At 33.2% G+C, this 20,645-nt stretch overlaps 2 protein-coding genes across 2 annotated transcripts in view; one reads left to right on the top strand and one right to left on the bottom strand.

Annotated features, from left to right (window-relative positions):
* The window catches only part of LOC111000287 (scavenger receptor class B member 1), a 74,195-nt gene extending 69,670 nt beyond the window's left edge, over positions 1–4,525 (top strand). Inside the window, exons 11-13 of the mRNA XM_045631291.1 lie at positions 146–264; positions 902–1,033; positions 1,438–4,525. Coding sequence (XP_045487247.1) covers positions 146–264; positions 902–1,033; positions 1,438–1,950 — 764 coding nt within the window. The 3' untranslated portion in view covers positions 1,951–4,525. The remainder of the gene's footprint in view (positions 1–145; positions 265–901; positions 1,034–1,437) is intronic.
* A 524-nt stretch (positions 4,526–5,049) lies between these two features.
* LOC111000281 (homeobox protein PKNOX2-like) overlaps positions 5,050–20,645 on the bottom strand; it is a 33,213-nt gene continuing 17,617 nt past the window's right edge. The window contains exons 2-12 of the mRNA XM_022269668.2: positions 18,276–18,374; positions 17,201–17,390; positions 16,514–16,643; positions 14,784–14,860; positions 13,998–14,088; positions 13,253–13,327; positions 12,483–12,622; positions 11,603–11,738; positions 10,286–10,366; positions 9,349–9,468; positions 5,050–8,930 (exon numbers count right to left, since the gene is read on the bottom strand). Coding sequence (XP_022125360.2) covers positions 9,350–9,468; positions 10,286–10,366; positions 11,603–11,738; positions 12,483–12,622; positions 13,253–13,327; positions 13,998–14,088; positions 14,784–14,860; positions 16,514–16,643; positions 17,201–17,390; positions 18,276–18,346 — 1,110 coding nt within the window. The 5' untranslated portion in view covers positions 18,347–18,374 and the 3' untranslated portion in view covers positions 5,050–8,930; position 9,349. The remainder of the gene's footprint in view (positions 8,931–9,348; positions 9,469–10,285; positions 10,367–11,602; positions 11,739–12,482; positions 12,623–13,252; positions 13,328–13,997; positions 14,089–14,783; positions 14,861–16,513; positions 16,644–17,200; positions 17,391–18,275; positions 18,375–20,645) is intronic.

Raw genomic sequence — 20,645 nt, 5'->3', positions numbered from 1 at the left:
TTCTCACCAAGTGAATGTTTCAAATGGTCACATTATTCTTTAAAAATTAAGTATTAATGAACCAATTGACAATAAAAAAGTTACCACATTTATAGAGCGTTGAAGACTGACGAAGTTAAAATATAAATCAATATTTAAATTTCAGATGCGCCAGTATACCTATCATACCCACACTTCTATGATGCCGATCCAAGTCTTCTTGAAGCGGTGGAAGGTCTCTCACCAGATAAAGAAAAACATGAAAGCTACTTCTTGATACAGCCTGTAAGTTTACAAATTTGGTATTACAAATGAAATTGTTTAGTATAAGATAGATGTCTTTCTACCTAAAATATGCCGAGGCGGCCGATGGCTGGCCATGCGTCATACTCGTGAATGGGTGCTACTTATGGTGACTGGTTGTACTTGAATTCGTGTATCGATGATGTTATGTCGACTATCTATTTATGACTACTATATATTTCACCATGCCTCCTGGTGATAGAGGATCTTTACCAATCTCAGACAAATCTTTGTTTTTGATTTACACTATTATTTATTACTGAAGATGTTATGTGGAGCATATGGTGTAATGGTTGCAGCTCCTTACAAACGTTGTGTAAAACGCATTTGCGATTAGTGAGAAGAGAATTTAGAAGAGTGGCGGAGAGTTTATTGCCAGTTCTTCTCTTCCGTTCTACGCCCTTAATTTGAGAATTGGGAATAAATGTAAAATTAGAAGCATTTAATTCTCAGTCTGTTGTCTAATAGTAGCGAACTAACTTGCGACTAGTAGCAAATGTAAATTTAGAATTGTAATAGCAAATGTAAAATTAAAAATAATTTTACATCTTTTCTGTTAACTAAGTGTGCTTGGTTACCTACATTAAGAAATTGTTATCTTAATAGTTATATTTTACAGAAAATCGGAGTTCCACTTGAGGGTCAAATTCGCGTGCAGCTAAATTTGAAAGTGGATAGCGCCTCAAATATTCGCGTGAACAACATTCACAAGTTTCCTGACATGGTGTTTCCGGTGATGTGGCTCCAAGAGGTGAGGAAAAGGTTTTTTTAATATGAAACATGAATGTTTTGAGTGACTATTGTATTTGACTATTGTAGTAGCTCACTAATTTTACAAACCGTAGTTATCTAAGACAAATCTTTAGACACAACCTACCTAAGAAAAGTTCTCAATAGGAATATTTTTTTACGTTTCTGCAACGTTTTTTTAATTGTATATATAGCTTATGTAGTAACATAGATATAGTAATATCTACACAATATAACATATCATTAAATACATAGTATAATTATTACTTGACATACCACGAACAAAATTAATATAAACAAGTATTTTTTTATAAAAAAAACATACCCAGTTGTCTATTAAATAATAAGAGGCTGTAACTGATGATCTAGCTGGAACTACTTTTTAATTTGAAACATACTTTTCAGGGAATCGAAGAAGTAACAACACCAATATGGCGTCTGATATTCCTCGCCACTGCATTTGGACCAGTCTTCGCCGCCATCTTGTCCTACTCTTTAATCATATGCGGAATCCTTCTCATAATCTACGTATTTATAAAAGCCTACAAAAAGTTCGTAATAGGCCAAAACTCGATTGAAATAGTCGAACTTGGGCGCGAAACTCTTCGCCGCGGTTCAACTTTGATCACTCACGGATCAAAACTACTAAATCACAAGGAAACGTCATATCAACCCTTACGAAAATCAACTTCAACAACTAGTAGCGGTGAAGAGACGCTACAAGAGTTAACTTACATTGATAAATCGGAAAATTTAAGTCAGAGTTTAGATGAGTTGAAGAGCATATTGAATAGGGATTTTGTTAAGAGTAATTTTAGTGAGGCCGAGCGGGAGTCGTTAATACACGCAGATAATACATTTATTTTATCTGAACATAGGCGATATAGTGTTTTTAAAATACCGGAGAGCTTGAAGTGAGGTCGCTTTTGGGCCACTGAGTGAGGAGTTTAGAGGATTTTGTTGATGAACAAACTTATTTATTGAGGAAAAGGACGTTTTGTCGTAGTTCATCTTAGTTGTTATGGTGTTTCAAACAAAGATTTAGATGTAATGTTTTTTGTATGAGAATCCAGTAGCAGTTTTGGTCTCAGATTATATCAGTTTCCTTGATAATTTTTCTTTTAAAGACAATTAACTTGAAAAACGTCGACTTATAGGTAAATTCCAGTTGTGTTTTAACACTAAGTATGATTGCCGTATGTCAGAAATGTATTAAATCTGATAATTAGCTAAGTCTCGAGTCTAAAGTTGACCCTAAGATGTATCATTATTCTTGTATTATTACGAATAATCTCACAAAGCAATAGAGCTTTCATTTGTTTAAATTTTAATTTCTTATTAGTGAAACAATTTTTTATATTAATTTTTTGCTGATAGTAACACAATAATGACACTCCATGGAATACTTAAAAACTGAACTTAACTCAGTGGCGAATAAAAAGCGGGAAAAGTGAGTTACCTCACTGACTGAACAGATTCCGATTTTAAAGGAATCGACTAGTTTTTAATATAGCTTGCTCAATAGTAGTCTGGCCTTAGATTAGTTAATAGTTTGTAAATGGCCTTTTCTATATAGTATATTAAACTCAGTGCCTTAAAAGACAACCTTTGATACTTATTTCAATTATTTATTTTGAAAATCCCTTCGACAGTCTGTTAAACTAACCATTTGTCAAAGTCAAAACACCACCTTTGCGTTATTTGAAATATGGTTGAGTTCAATTAGCAATGTTAAGAATTTTGGAATGGAAATCCTTTGCTGAAAATTATCCTTGGAAAATATTGGTTTAAGGGGCGAACATAAAATTTTTGTACTACAGCGTAGGTGAAATCATTTTCTTTTATTAACATTTTTAACTTTAAAATAAACAATTTCCTTGCTCTTATTGTTTCTCATATTAAGAACTATAACGGTCGGTCCAAACAAAGCTCTTAAAATAATAATGTGACAATAACTTTGTATGTACAAAAGTTTAATAATTGCCAAACTTTAAATTATAATTTGGGATTCAATCGTAATTTTACATTCAAAGTTTGACAATTATATACATATACCTAGGTGTAAAATATTATCTGTAACAGAATTTCCTGTGATGTTACCAACATTAAAAATCCAAATTATTTTTAGAAGGAATAGTTATTTTATACTAGTCCTGTACATATTTAAGTATTGTGGTAACGCTGCACCGTGAAAATAAACATTAAGCTCTGATTCTCTGTCTTAGTAAATGAGGATCTACTATGAGTAAGATAATTTGGTTCATATCTAGTAAAACAGGTAAGTAATCAATTTACCACGCAAAAATTAGCATTGCAGGGTTACCAACTTAAAAATTTTGGTGATGGATGTCTAGTTCTAGAACATAATGTCTGTGCCCACGGTATAAGGAAGATTATATACCTATTGTACTTAACTGTTTAATATATACGATATGGGATTAGAAATGATATGCAATTTAATTGCCATTAATTGTTACCATAAATGAAATTTTATTTAAATATTTTGGGACATTGAATTTTATCTTTTAATACGTATTATAGTGGAGGGGCAAAACTAATAAATTAATTTTAAGAAAGGAAATGTAATTTTATTAGTTTTTCCCTTAACACATTAATTAAATGTTACCTAAATAATATACCGAATGATTAATATAAGAATTTTATTTTGGAATTATGTAGTTAGTAAATAATGTAAGGCATTGTAAGAGATCGTAAAAGTAGACCACAGAAAGATAATTTGGAAGTGCTTTTAAATTCCCGCCAATTTCAAAGGCGAAGATAATCTGTGGAAAATTGTCTATTTGTTTTAAGAATTAAATAATTCTTGCCTCCTTGAATAATCGTCCAAGCCTTTGAAATTTCCAGTGTATTCCAGTTAGTATTTTAGAGGAATTATATAAACCATGTCATGTCATGCTTTTAAACTATTCTATGCACACGAATCTCATATCTTGTCTTGTTATAATTATTTTCTATATTTTCGAATAATGGTTGATTTATCAAACAAGAAAACATCGTATGATGAAGAAATTATTCAATAAAAAAATTAATACAGAATCTATTCATAATCTATGGTTATGTTATCACCATATGATTATTTATGTTTCCAATAAATCGTAGATATAATTGATCACCAAATACATATTTTCAATTCTCGTTATAATCTTCATTAGCAGCGAACTGTGTTCTGTTTCGATACGACGCTTTCCCAGTATTCAAATCGGGATCTAAACCGTGGGGTGAAAATTCTATATAATTTATTGATATCGATTTCTTAAACGATTGATGAATCAACCACTGTTGTCACAAATTGCTCAATGAATGTGTGTTGAATGGTTGTATGTAATATTGAAACGAAGCTCAATTTTAATTAGCTTTAAAGCCGAAGACTTAGTAATACATTCCATTATGAACTTTATCGGATGGGCGTAAGGACTAATATTGTAAATAATTTACACTTTTGTATCCAACTTCGTTTATAATAAAATATTCAGTGGAATTTGTTTTTTATTTACAATTAATTCTTGGTTTTAGACTAGTAATCTATACCGTGGACTGATAAGCACACCAATATATCATATATATTATATAAGTCCGTATACGTACCTATTTATAGGCCGGCAACGCACCCACTAAAATAGGTGAAAAAATAAACGGACTCAACATATGCCGAAAGCGAATTATAACTTATTTCGGAAGGCCAACGATGACTTGGCCGCAAAACTATACAGTGTCTTTCTGCTGTTGGACAGAAACCAGTGGAAATAGATTGAGAGGTTTCCTTGCTGATCACATGGTTAGAAAAGCTATCGACTGGAGAGAGAGAATCTATACTTTAGCGTTGTTAAAAATATATATTAGTATAGAATTTGATTTTTTTTTATAAATATTTTATAACATTCATATACTTGCTTTAATAGTGTCAGTTATCCATAGTAGAAGGCACAGATAAGCCAGCGTATCATAGACAATGTGTTCTTTTTGGGCCAAGAATGTAGGTAAATAATAAAAAACGAGTAGGCATGCGAAAACGATTATATTTTCAGCAAACTGTACAGTACATAGGATTTGTCAAAATTGGTGTAATTTTTAAATTATTAACGACATTTTCATCGGCAATTCTGACAAATCTTACAATTTAGGCATTTCATAGAAGTACAAAAGTACATAGCGTTATTGACTAGTAAAACATTATGCGATATTTATACATTAATCAACTTTTACTCTAGCCATAGACAATCACAATACTATACAAATATTGATTGATTATAAATTGTTTTTATTGCTTTTACTTTTACTCGGTACCCGAAAAAGTTATTGTTTCGACGGGAATCGAAATGACTTGCAACTTATTTTTTTAATTCAACTTCGTATTGTCAGAAGATATATTTCATTAAAAAACCAACTACAAATAAAATTAGCATTTTAAATAATCGATATCTGATAGTATTATGATTCACCTATAAATATCACTGAGCCTAATTTAGTTTAATCAAACTTATAACAACTCGATTGAAACTAAAAAAAAAACTTTTAAATGGTTTAAAGAAAACTTTTTACATGTTATACAAAAGTTGTTAAAGTTTGAAAAAACTATAAAATGTCTAAAGAAGCATTAACCTACAGTATACTAGATCGGACTTTTCTTAGAATAAAACATTATTGATTAAAATAGTTTAAAAATACATTTTTTATATATACTATAGATAGGTACAATCGAATTAAAAGTTTATAAAAAATTTTATCTCACAATTTTTTACGTATATCCGTTGTTTCGTATAACAGATTACATTATCATCTAAGATTTTTAAACAATAACCTGTGGTTTAATAGCATAGACCACAGACATAGAGAAGATTATTGAGGCATTATATGATGATGACGTTTGAATTCGATGACTTTTTGACGTGACAACGTATGTGACAATAGATGAACGCCGACTGTACGCACGAAAGACTCATTGTCCCGTTACGTTCATTGTACGCGTACGCCGCATCTATCTCTCTTCCACACGATTGGCTTATGCATGTATCATACAAAATAGTGATAATACAATAAAATGATTAAATTTTTCATATAAGTATATAGCATTTCATCAAAGTTTTGTTATGACGTTGTCACGTTAAACTATCGTCCGTAAACTTTACAGACAACCGTTTTTTAACTTAATCTGCAACAAAATACTTCAAGCAATAGAACATAAACTTTAATTTATTTCAAACATGCTCTCGGCTATGATACTGGATACTTAGGAAAAATAGCGTTTCTAAGTCTCATTTACGTGCGTAAATTTGTGTGTATACGTCAAACTATACACAGTCTATGGTGCCTTCTCTATATCTAAGGTATATAAATCATCCTAACATTTTAAGACAAATAATACGTTTGAATGTATTAATAACATTCAAGAATAATTTAGACAAATTTATATTTACAAAACGCATCAAAGAATATAACGAAAACAATTGCAAAAGAAATGGCACCGAAAAGTCATTGCACATGAAAGCTTCAAACTTAAACGAAGCTTCAGGCATCTGCATTCACCATGATATTTTTCTCATCTCCCGTACATAGAACCCACTTTTTTTATCCGTTTTTTATTCCCTCACAACTCAGCATAAGACTTTAATTTAGTACAAATGTCAGTTAAGCTTACACACTAAAAAGAGTCACAGCTTAAATCACGTTTAACCAATTCCAATAAGCAAACGTTCGCATATTTATAACTTTGACGATAACCGCTCGTTTTTTAATATAAAACTCATCACCTAATGTTCTAGCCTTGCAGACGAGCGTATACGTTACTAAGTACGCAATGCGTACACGTGTACACGAACCCAAATATCACCTTAATTTTTTTCGATTTAAAACCCATTTTTTAAAACAATATCTTTTAAAAGATTTACCTGAAGCCCAGAGTTTACTATTTAAATTGTACGCAAATATAACATGTACAGGACTGAGTGACTCGATTAGTATTCGTAATTAAACAAATTTAATAATTACTAAACCACTTTTATTAAGTTAGATATTATTGTGTGGCAGCCAGTGGATGTTTTGTGTAAATAGTCAATTAAAACAGTAGACTCAGGGCCTAGTAATTTTAGGGTGGTCAAGGCGTAATACGGTTCTTATACACCTATATTTGTCTCTTTCTGTCAAATCGTATTTATCCTGTATTAAAAAGAGACATCAGTGAGATGTGTGTAGTTTAGTTGTATTCGTACAAACAGCGGGTTGCAAATATGCGAACGCTCTAATCATATAACAAAATATCTCTCTTACGCTAATTTTTAAAATAATGGAAGATCAAAGCTTATTGAAGATAACTAATTCCGTATACATATGTGGCATTGAAAAAAATTATTGCTTCAACCACAGTATTAAAATTTCGCGACGCGGTCCTATTTATAATTTTAATTATATTCTAAAATACTTGAAATCGCTGTTTTGTTGAACATGGAAATAGAGAATAGTATTATGACATTGTCAAGTCTCTGTGAGATAATTGTTTAAAAGAGGGTAGATCATTGGACTAGATCAGTGTTTCCCAACGTGGGGCAATCAAAATCAGCTGAATATAACACAAAGTGGACTCAAGACTGAAGCTAACCAAATTGGAACTTAATAAAACATCTCTGTAAACTATCTAGCGCAAGGATTTCACTAAAATAATGTTTGTTGTATGTTTTAAAAAATCACTTTCGCTAACAATTTCCTAGAGATTTCTTCCTAATTCCTTATTTAAATTTCTTAAGTAAAAAATTCATTTTTTTAATATAAAACTTGCATAAGAATTTTAGAATGAATAAGGTTTGAAAACACTGGACTAGTCAGAATTAACTATATTACAAAAATAATATTAAAGAAAAATATCGTTCCGATTTAAAATGGTTGGCAGATTAGTCACATTCTTTAAGTGATCAGTACAGCTAAGTAGAACCCTTTCTTCAAAATATTTATCGTACCTACTAAATATACCTTTGATATTGATTTTGAATTTCGAATTTCGAATTTTGTGTCATTCTATCCTCTATGCCTACGTTGATAACCTATCGAATACTGTCATGACTTTAAAATTTAATTCTAAATTTAAAATTTTGTCGATATTTTAACGTATACAGTTTAATGGGTATACATTTGCATTTCGTATAATTACTCGTATATCCTAGTATGGCTCGTAACTAAAAAGAATTATGAGTATATAAAAACTTATTTGTACAAATAAATACGATTTGTCTATGGACGGTATTGTCTAGTTCTGTGGTAAAAAATATAATTTATCACTATTACATGTTTCAGTCGAAATCGTGGAAGAAAACTAAAACTATTACTCACAACCGGTGTAAAAATTGACGATACATGATACAAAGCATGATTGAATCAACGCAATGAAACACTGGGTGTATTTTGCATGGCAACACCAGCTATTAAATGGGTGACTGGCTAATAAATAAATTAATAAAAAATAAATAAAAAAAATGGGTGACTAAGACTTTTCCGTTGACAATTTACAAATATAATCGTTTCCTTGTTCAATGTAATGTGTCATTTGCATACAAATTGTGATTTATGACTGAGTGAAGTGAAGAGGATGAATGCCAAGTGTCTGGTGTTGCCATATAACTGATTAAAATAATCAACGGTTAAATGGACATTTTAATTTACGCAGTTTTGAAACCGATTTTTTCCGTTAACACCACAAAATCTAATTTTATCAAAACTCGTGACAATAACACTTTGTAGCTAGCCTCAAATGTTTTAAAACGTCCATTTAAAATATAAGTACATACAAACATATTAAAATAGTGAGGTATGGCGTACGTATACATGGTTCTAACTTATAATCTATGGTATACACAGTATGTCTTTTTTGACGTTCACTGTCATTTATTGCCCTGAAAAAAAAAGCAAATGTTATTTAATGTTTATTAAAACTAAATTCCTACTACTATTACGTCTCTTTCTATTACAGCCTAAATACCTTGATAGAAAGAGACGAAAGATTTCTTTAATTAAAATAAATGTGATAGTATTTTATGAATTATACATTCAGTTACATTAATAAGCCGTTATTTTTTGGAAAATTAGTTTAGGTTTTTCTGTTCTGAAGTTAGGTTTTATTTTGTAAAATTTAACTTACAATATTGCCAAATTCAATAAAGTCGTTCTAATTTAACTAACAAAGTGAGTATTAATTTAAAAATAGTGAGGCTCAGTGGCTGATTTAATACTTGGGTGAACAGAGTGTATGAGAGAGAGGGCCTGAGAGAGCGAGAGAGAGACAAAAAGTTGTCTAATTAAAAGTAAGCTTACCTTAGTGCATAGTCTGCTGTAATGGCGGATAATGTTCATTAGTCTGTTCGTTCACCGGCTCCTGCTCATCACCAGACTGATCACCTTCCTGCTCTTCATCCTCTGATGATGAGAGGAGACCTGGAAACAATACAAAATATACCTACATATATTTCTGTTCTATTTCCCTAAAAATCTACTACTTTGTAAATAGGCGAGGTATTTAGCAAGCACATATAAAAGATGGACTGGAGTAAAAGCTAGATGGAAGACATCGAAGCCTTAGCAGAAAAAGAATGGAGAGATGAATCCATGATAGAGAAATTTGGAAGCTGGATGAGGCCTATACCAGTGAAGTTCCAGACAACGGTTCTGAACAGAGTTAGGATATGGTATAACAAGAAAAAAATTACTATAATTTAACATTTTGTTTTAAATCAGTAAAAATTATTTATTATTAATTTAATTATAATGTGATTAATGATATTTTTTCTTTACAAAGTAAACACGTATATAAGAACAGAAATTCAACTAAATTTCAGAATTATAATTTATTTATTCACAAAATACATACACTATTAGAGTACTAAGCCAATACCGATAATGCCGACATAAAAATAAAATTCATAATATCACTACTGTGATCACATTTTAATTAATAATTATATAAATCAGTGGCGTTACATTTTTAGGTCTAGGCCTCAAATTCCTGAATCTGTTTCATGAACATTTTTTAAATCTAATAGGCAAGTAGGTGATCAGCCTCCGGTGCCTGACACACATCGTCGACTTTTTGGGTCTAAGACATGTCGGTTTTCTCACGATGTTTTCCTTCACCGTTCGAGCAAATGTTAAATGCGCACATAGACAGAAAGTCCATTGGTGCACAGCCAGGGATCGAACCTACGACCTCAGAGATGTGAGTCATATATAAATTATAACATACAAATGTACTAACCAGCAGTGAACTGTGGATTTGTGAGCGCATCTGGCCAATACCTTTTGCTTATCGACGAGCCGTTTTTGCTTTTTTTACCACCTGCAAACAGACATACAATTGTTTATTAAAGAGAAATATGTTATCGCGTTAGAACACTTCTTGAAGTCTATAGTCTCTTGAATATTGGTTTGACATATAGACTTCTATCATAAAAACAGCAGTTTACAGCGAATATTTACAAAGTTTTTTTTATAATAGGAGGCAAACTCACCTGATGTTAAGTGATACCGCCGCCCATGATCACATTGCCAGAAGGCTCGCGTGAGTGCGTTACAGGCCTTTTAAGAAATGTTATGCTCCTTTCTTGAAGAACCCAAAGTCGAATTGGTTCGGATATACTTGAGCTGGTAGACCGACTGAAGACAAAGCGACATGGATGGTATTTTGTATTCTGCCTTGACGTCCGATAATGACACTCAGCTGCAGGTATTAGTCCGAACAACTCTCTGAACACTCCATGGTAAAGGCGGTAGGAGATGCAGAGAGACCCCACCACAGGGGCCAAGGCAGAAGTTTCTCGATCTCCCTATCTCACTCTCTCTCTCTATCGGTCTCAATCGCTTCTCCCTTTTCTTCGACAAAAACGCTGCACATCTTCGTGACGTTCCGTAAAAATTTTATAATTTTCGGCAGGTAACTTGGCAAGAGTCGTTAGATGCGCAGAAGTCGTTTTTTAGGTCTCTTTGGTGGTGAAGCGGGACGCGGGGTATGACGTAGCGCCGATCACAGCGCGCTATTGGTGCGTTAGTCGACCCTTGCCTCCCGCACCGCGTTTACATTTCGATTACACTTGCCGGCACGAAAGTTGTACCATTTTTGTTGACTTTTTGGTACGAGTTCAGTTTTAAATTAAGTTTTGATTTTGTTAATTGTTGTTGTTTTAAATTTAGTTTTTGTAACGTTTATTACAATGCCAGGACCAAATACCGTTTTACGCAGACATGCCAGAAAAATTTAATTAAAATACTAATTATATATTATTAAAATAATTTTTAATAATAATATTTTTTTTACTTAATTAAAAAATGCATATTATGTTTTATTTATAACACCTAATAAATGTCACGAATTTCTCTGCTTTGTTTATATACAAGATTAAAAATAAATGATGGCAATAACCATAATGACAATCAATAAAAGTGAACAGTTTTTGTTCCACTAAGTGTACGATGCGCGAACTTGCCCCCACTACGCCAAAACCTTGCCAACTAACGTGCCGGGGACTATACCCTCGTGCACCTAAAGAAGTTCACTTCCAAAATTAACAAAAATCACCTGGTTTATCGGAACAGTCCAACATGGGTTGCAGTATACGTCGACGCGCGTTGATGAACCAATTGTTAACTTGTAACAGCGTGAGCCGCGTTTGGGCAGCCAACGTACGCTTCTCTTCTTCGGTTGGGTACGGATGCTGCAAACAGAAAAAAATATATATACAACAAAGATATTGTTACCAGCTAGGGAATCGCTAAGAAAATGCCGTAATTTATAAACACAAATTAACTGGAATTTATCGCTAAAATACACTAATTACACACACGACAAAAACAATGTCACTAATCAGATTAATCACTTAATTACAATTCACCTAGTACTTTATTCGCGCTTTATCTCGGTGTTTATCTCTAGATGTCGCATTCAAAACTGAATTCATAGAATTCTGACAGCTATCATTTTTTGACATGTCAGAGATTACAAACCTTTTTGGCCGGGCAAATTTTTCAATATCAATACGAGTCCGAACATTTGAGTCTACATACATTTTATTTGTTAGTGAAAGTCGCCGTAAAAACTCTCCGTGGTTTTACGGCGAGTGATAATTACGTTTCTTTCATTAAAACAGTAAAAACACACAAGTTAAGATAACATCTTATTTTATTAAAAAGGTTTAATTAATCTGGAATTAATAATCAGTAATGCCAGCTAAAGAAAATATAGTATTACAGTTAATTTTATAATATATTGTTCGTGATATTGAAATATTTGTTATTTTATTTAAATATTTAGATGTTTACTTTTTTGTAAGCCTCAAAAGGGTCAAATTTGTCCCTTTTTCGGTAGAGAACTTACTTAGCAACATTTATGAAATGACAGAATTCTACGGAATAAAAAGTCGGAGTATAGGTACGCAATTGTACACAAGGAATGTATATACCACAAGGTGTTGAAACAGCCAAGCGCGCATAACCTGCGTGGCATGCCTGGGGAGCACCCCCCTCTTGCCCCCTTCCTCCCCCTCCTCCTCGGGTGGGGGAGAGCCCGACACGGACGAGCACGAGTTGTTTGAGTTTGCACCTGGAATTATTAATTGATAAATTCAAATTCAAAATTCAAATCATTTATTTGCTAGAATTAGTCTTACAATTAGTTATATAAATTACAAAAATCCGCCACATATGAATAGGCATGCAAATGTCATCTTATATTTTATTTATTTGATCTATTGAATAACAAGACTGGTTATCAAATCCCACATTTAGAAAAACACATTTAGAAAAATGACAGCGTAGAGCTAGTTATACACCAATATTTGTAAAAATTCCTATCCAAAAAATACAACGATTTAAACGTTAGGCTTATTTTTCTTGTATTTAATAACATCTGAAGTGATGTTCCCCAGGTTAATTTCAAACCTATGATCTAGGTAGTCGCCCACTCTATAAAAACACCTTGCCTTTAAGAACCCAATCACCTTCAATGTTAATATTCATTAATATTTTTTGTCTTTGGAGACTGATTTCTGCCTTTGTTTTTGTAATATTTCTTCTCAATGTTAAGCCTTCTGTGCCTGACACTCGCCGTCAATTTTTTGAATTTTCTTCGTTACGATGTGGATTTGGACACTATATTTTTAACTAAACTTATATTATTATGTATAATAAAGTTATTTCTATATTCAATTAATAACTGTCTTCGGTAACTCACCAGTAAATGAATCATTTGAGATCAATCCGGCGCCGATTTGACTTATTGGCGTCGAACCTTGGACTACTAGAGACGCTGAAATAAATAGGTCATTTTTATACAAATTTTCTGTGTATTGGACGCTGACTTCGATGACATTTATGCAAGTGGATTCGAGAATACATTTTATTTAGGACGTGTACGTAGGAGGTCTGTCGCTTCTCCTAGTACCGTATAAAAGGAATTTTTTTTTTAGTCTGTTTCTGTTTTTTTTTTTTTTTTTTTTTTTTTTTTATTTTCACTCTACTCCCCTGCCATAGTGTCCAGGGACTTATATAACGTACTTTTGGGAACCTCTTCTAATATCTTGAGATTGTAACGCTGATATTGAGACAGTCTTACAAAGCGTTCTTGCGTTCTTACAAAGGCGGTAAAGTACTAAGTGAATAACTCAAGATTTTTCACGTTTTAGCCATACTTTGCAAGAAATTTCATGAACTAAAACCAAATTTACTTTTACATTGCGCTGTCAAAGTTCTTATAAAAGAAATGGCTTTAAAAAAATTAAAGTATCTTCGTCCCTTTCTGTGAAATTGTATGTACGTATACTGTGATAGAAAGAGACGTTCTGTCTCTACGTATTATACGTAGACTGTGTCTACGTACTTAGTTATAATAAATGTACGTAGAGACAGTACGTCTCTTTCTATCACAGTACACGTACATACAATTTCATTAGTGCCATACATATATATAGGATACTCACGTGGATCCCTATGAGGGGGGAAGGGTAACTCCGTGTGGGGGGGAGGGTAAACTGGATACACTGGGGCTGGTAACGGCGCGGCGGGGGGAGACTGAAAATAAACATATAATATTTAAAAGGCTAGGTGTGAACTAGGCCTTCATCTTTCAAGGTGATGACGGGCAACTATCGAATTTACATATTTTTTATTATTTTTATTACGAAAGGTGGATTAAAAGCCACACGATGTATCAGTGTGCCTAGCGATAGACAGCTTTATAAAAAATTTATCGATCAAAATTATTAAAGGCCACTTTTATATATTAAAAACATATTAAACAATCTGCGTACAACAGTATTTTTTTTATTAATAATACTCTAATTCCCTGCCATTGTGTCCAGGGACTATTTCTATGTCTCAAATTCTATGTATAGAAATAAAAGATACATAATATGTAAGATAAATATCGGGGGGAAACATGGGGGAGCCCTGATGTGAATGCCCATGGGTGCTGTCAGTTCATCAGTACCCATTTGGCTATAACCAATACTTTGACTCTGCACAAGAATAGTGCATACCAATTCCTAAAACGCCGGCAACTCACTCGCGAGCCCTCTGGCTTTGAGTGACCATGGGCGGCGGTCTCACTCAACATCATATGAGCCTTTGGCCCGTTTAGCCACTATAAAAAAATGAAACAGTAGGACACAGAATATTTTTTTTCACACCCAAACCATTGAAGCAATTTTGATAAATTTTAATCCAGAAACAATTATATAACTAAATCCCTTATGCAAACCTGATACCTGATACTGTGGTGAATTCGATGTGCTCGAATGATCATCAATTGTACCGGACAAATTATTATTGCTCTCCACGCCACCTGTGAACCATTGAACAAATTAAATATTATTAAACTCAATATCCTGTGCTCATAGTAAAACAGCAGTAATAGCCAGATACACAGATAAAAGGTGAACTTTAAACACAACTATATGGAAAGGGCCAAGGGGAAGAAGAAAAAAAGGTGAATGGAGCAAGAAAACTATGGAAGTTGGAAAAAGCTCGAAGATGCTTTACCCGTGAAGGTTAAAGATGTTAAATTGTTTGTGTGTGTGTACTGTGTATATATAATTAAAATAGTAGAAAATTATTAGTATAGGTTGTTGGTTTTGTTCTGTAATTATTAATCCTTATTCTTAGGACATTAACTAACAAATAAACTAAAAATAATTTTGTAACATTCCTATTTCTTGTAACATATACCGTAAATATATTATTATGTATGATGTGGTAAATATCAATAAATAAACATTATTATGTGTGTGTGACATGAGTAACTTAATAATTTAGTTTGTACATCTCAGAAAAGGATTTATTGTATTAGACATACACTATATCAAAGTTCACATATATTGTATGTTTATAAAACTGATTTATTACATTAATTAAATAGTCTGTTACGAGGCTAACCAAACGAAGTAGACACATATAATTTTATCTAATCAATTAAATATCGTCTCGACATTATCTTTAACAATTAAGTAATCAAACGCTAATAATAAAACGTAAATCATAACACACATAATTTAACAATGTATAATTAAAGATAATTTCTATATTTTAATGTGTGTTTAACTAAACTCTTTCCTTTATGAAAGTGGTTCATAATTTGTTGGATGAATTAAATTAGCACAATTATATCATCCTAGCAGTCAAATGTAGTAATTTAAAATAATTAAACACAATTAAATTATTTATTTTGTCATATATGTTAGTATATCAAAAAACCTAATTAGATATGTCATTAAGCTTTTAATAAGGCGCCAATAAAGGAGACCGGAGTATGCCAAAAGGCTCTAGGCTCTAGTCTTTGGTTGAAAGTAAAAGTAAGTAAGAAACAGTGATTACATCATATAAAAATAACAGACATCATCCCGCGTCTGTTATGACACATGGGCCAAAATGGCCCTGACTTGGAACGGCTCAAAAGGAAGAAAAATGAGAACCCATAATATAAGAGATATCGGGGAAAGATTTAGTAGCGAAGAGACAAATAGAAGAATTTTGAAATTTAAATATAATAACGTATCGTTAATGTAATCTTTATTATTAAAGTATTAAAAATCTTTAAGCAAATATTAAAATGTGAGTCTAGTGGAAATAAAAAAAATCAGTGGCGTTACAACCTTTTTAGTTCCGAGCCTCAGGTTTCTGTATCTGTTTCATAATTATTTGTCAATGTAATACGCAAGTAAATGTTCTAATGTAATTGATGTGTACGTGTAAGTGTGTTAAATTTGTGATGTCATATTTTTTGTACTTTTTATACATTGTTTTAGAATGTATATATAAATAAAAATAAAAAATATATATATCTCCTGTGACACACGCCATCGACTTTACGGGTCCAAAACAAGCCGGTTTCTTCACGATGTTTTCCTTCACCGTTCGAGCGAATGTTAAATACGCACATATAAAACAAGTGCATTGGTGCACAAAAGAGGCCAACACAGTAATAAATTATTATTCTTACCTCCAGAATAATCTGTGCGCAGGAGATTTTCACTCTGCATCTTGGTTTTGAGGCAAGCGATGTACCGTCCGCAGAAGTCTCGACATAACTCTTGCACCTTTTCCAGCTCTAGCAGGTGAATCCTTAACACCTGAAAGTTTTATGCACTATTTATTAGTGATTCTACACTCCTGCTTTACATCGATATTATTATACAATTTATTGAGGGTAGAACTATGAGCTGAGCAGTGTGGGTTATAAGAGAACGTAGTGACAAGGAACGAAAGGGAATGCTTAGGTGGTTTGGCCATGAACAGATGAATGAGAAGCGGTTCACAAGTGGTATTTATGTCGCAGCCAGCTAGCTTATTTAGCCGTTCCATTAACAGTCTAGATTTTTAACTAGTGGTCTGAAAGATGTTCAGCCATGGCTTTTGTTACAACATTTAATGGTGGTGGATCGTGCTATGGGGTTGGGTAGGTCTTGACACACTAGGACCAAATCCAGAAGGTGCTAGAGAAGGGACAAGTCAAAAGTATCCATAACATGCATGGTGAATGTCATGAAAGTGGATGATGGCATATACATATTTCAGGACCGAAGCAATTGCAAAACCGTTGTCTCTGCCCTTGAAGAAGGCGTGATATTATAAATAAATAAGATGGCTATAAACTATTTTTTTTTTTAATTATCGAATTTATTTTTACCTGTATGCTCTTAATCATGAGCCCATCGATCTCAGGGTCATCGACGAGGAAAGGCCGCCTATCCCTCCTCTGATGCTGAACGAAGGCCTGCAGATCAGCTCCAAAAGCGTCAGCCGCTGGGGCCTCTGCCCCCGCAGTGGCCTGCTCACATCTCTCTAGTAATAGAGCTAGGAGGGGGAACAGTGGATGCCTGAAAGATTGGTGCAAACACGTTAAAACCTTAGGAAGAAGACCATGTCATGACCCGTTGCGATAGGCTTTGCTTTGTTTAATGAGTAACTCTATCTTCTTCTTCTCCTTCAAGCAAGTAATTATTACGTAAGCACCATATTTGGTCATTACGTCAACATTAATTATTAAGTTTTATATTACCCACCATTGTCTATGCTCGAAAATGAAATGCTTTTTCGAGAATTCCTACCAAAATTTAATAGGTTTATTTATGCACTATTATTTTTGAGACCTTGGCTTGAAGAGTAGAGGTGGGGATAAATCGTACGTTATACTTCAACGGCCCCTAAGACGACTAATACTCATATTAAATAACTAACCAATTTTTGTATGTATGAATAAAACTGTTATAAATAAAATGTTAAGGGTAAATATTAAAAAGATAGGGACGATTTTTGACTTGTAGTTTTCGAGTGTGTATCAACAGGGGTACGTCTTTATTCATTTAGGGTTCATTTCGAAAACTCATTTCCAATTTGCGGAAATGTCCATTAACAATTTTTTTTATAGAACAGGGAGCAAACGGGCATTAGCCTCACCTGATGTTAACAGGTGAGCAGTAACCCATGGACACACTCAATGCCAGAGTGCTAGCAAATACTTCAGCAGACAGCTGGTTTCACATAGTGGATGTTGAGCGGGAAAACTGCATTGAAAAACGCTCAGTTGTGGAATCGTATTCTGCCTCGATGACCGATGATGAAACTCAGCTGTATATTATGCTGGTATTATACCAACTCATCTCTACCTACTCCTACCATCACTCCTCCCTACCATTACCAACTTGTCCAGACAATTTTGTTCTCTCCGGGCAATATATTTTACATAATATAATTTAGCTTACTTGTAGACAGCGCGCTTATCAGCCTCAAACTGCGCTTGCTCAGCGTCAGAAGCAGGCGCGCCGCCCTGCATCCCTGATGAATTATCCACGCCACCGCATCTAAACAAACACATTTCCCATTATGTTACACCCTGAATATTGCGCCAAATTCTTCGACCGAATAACACCTCTCGTTTGGATTGAAGGACTCAGCTGTGGCCACCGAGCCACTGAGGCCTTCAAACCAGTCAGAGGTTAGACCCCTACTTTAGGTTGATACTGTTCACCATCCTCCTCCACATGTCTGATAGATCCATCAATCATGTTATCAATATTTAACAAGCAATAACACCCTTATACCAAATCATTATAGTTTACGAATTACACGGTTTTAACAAAAGTACCATTTCGACTCTTTCCGTCAAATTGTATTAACCCTGCGTTAAAACGGGTGAGTGATTGTTAGAATTTTCTCGTTAACAGTTAGTAATTGCAATATCGCAATATTAGCGCTAGAGAGGCCTAATGTTTTATTCTACTTTCGCAATAAAAAACAGAGTTGTATTAATGTTAATGAAATGAAATCCTAAATTCATTCAGTTAACACGTTATTAGACTGGGCGGAACGAAGCTTGCTGGGTCAGCTAGTATGTTATAGAAAGGATATATACTTGTGAAAATAACTCAAGAACTTTAGAGGCGCTAACGAGAACCATGCAATTTCTTCACAATCGAGTGGTTCGCGATATCGCAGCACACAACTCAAGAGGGTACTCTTTGTGTTAAATAACTCTCATGGGTCCTTATATAAGTAAATAAAATAATAATAATAGCATAAAACAACATAGAAAGGTTTCTAAAAGGCTCCATGGAGTAACTGAAAATGTTCACCGTGTCATTTTTCATCACAGTTTTATTGTAATTTGGTAACTGAGCCGTACTTCTACTAACGATATCTTTGTGTTTGCGCTACGGGTATTAAGAGAACTACGTAGAACTAACATATACAATACAGTTGTACGTTATATAAACGTCGGGTTAATCGTTATTTAAAGTTACAGAGTAGTACATATAAATTTATACCTTCCATTGTATTATTATTCATACATTTACCAGTCTTTTTTATTTTTTTTTATTTACCAGTTACCAATATGGGCCGTTCAAGAATTACGTTAACAAATTTACTGCACTAAGGTGCAGGGATAAATCCCCTACCCCCTCCTCTTAAAATGAAAGCTTAGCTCTCAAAAATAACAGTACACAAACATTTTATTTATTTGTAGGAATCCTCGAAAATGCTTTTGTAAAAAAATACTGTGGACGAAATCACGAAATAAGAAAATCAAACATTGACCCCCCTCAATGATGCTTACGTAATATTTAAACGGCCCTTTTTAATAAACTTTGATATGATTGATTTAGTCTTTTATAATTACAGACGAAAGAATTTATTATATTTAATAATCTTTCGAATAGTCACGGTTTGGATGTATATAAATTCCATACAAAGTCTGCAATTCGTAGTCACAAACAAATATAAATCCAAGAAAGTAAACACTGCACTTGGCGAGGGCAATAAAAAATCATATTAAAACCACTGGAAAAACATTCATCACAAATGTTGCCAGTAAATTGATATAAGATACCCCAAAATTGCACCGTAGTTTACTGTTTTGAAGGGTAAGTATTGTAAGCATTTGTAAGCATATTACCGTATCTTAAATATAGAGATTTTAGAAATAGACGAAATGATAAGCGCAAAGTAGGACTATCCAAATATCTATAAGTTTTTGACAGTCTTACTGTGAATTTAGTCGTTGGATCATTTTTCCCTGCTGAATTATATTGTATTAGGTACATACTTAATAACTTCCGCCTAACAGTGGTAGACTGATAAGTTGACTTAAAAGCCTCATCATTTAATTACTTTAATTGTGCTGTATTTAATAAATCTACGGTACGTAGAATCTTAATCGTTCTTTCGTGCATCAGCAAATATCTTCTACTTCTATTTATTTATTAAAGTACACCAATTGTCTCACCTAATGATACGCCCATGGACATCGAGGTGATTTTGCATAATGCATTTTTTACAGTATAAGTTACAATCTACCTGTTCTAAACGTCACAATTACGGTGAAAATAAATAAAACTATTATACTTCCAAATATAGATTATATATTTATAGACAAAAAATTACTTACAAAGTAATGGATTAGGTATCAACCAGGCATTGAACAATGCCTTTTTTAAATTGTTCAGTCAACTATCGAATACCTCAAGCTCTGGATAAAGAAAAAAAGTGTTAATTCTGATATATTCGAAAAATTCAAATTCCGAATGCCTAGGTTAGTTTTTAGTAAGATACAAGATACACTAGAACTATAAAGT

The sequence above is a fragment of the Pieris rapae genome, chromosome 15, assembly GCF_905147795.1.
Source record: "Pieris rapae chromosome 15, ilPieRapa1.1, whole genome shotgun sequence".
Classification (NCBI taxonomy): Eukaryota; Metazoa; Arthropoda; class Insecta; order Lepidoptera; family Pieridae; genus Pieris; species Pieris rapae.
The sequence above is the reverse complement of the archived record's forward strand: the minus strand, read 5'-3'. Positions and strand labels throughout refer to the sequence as shown.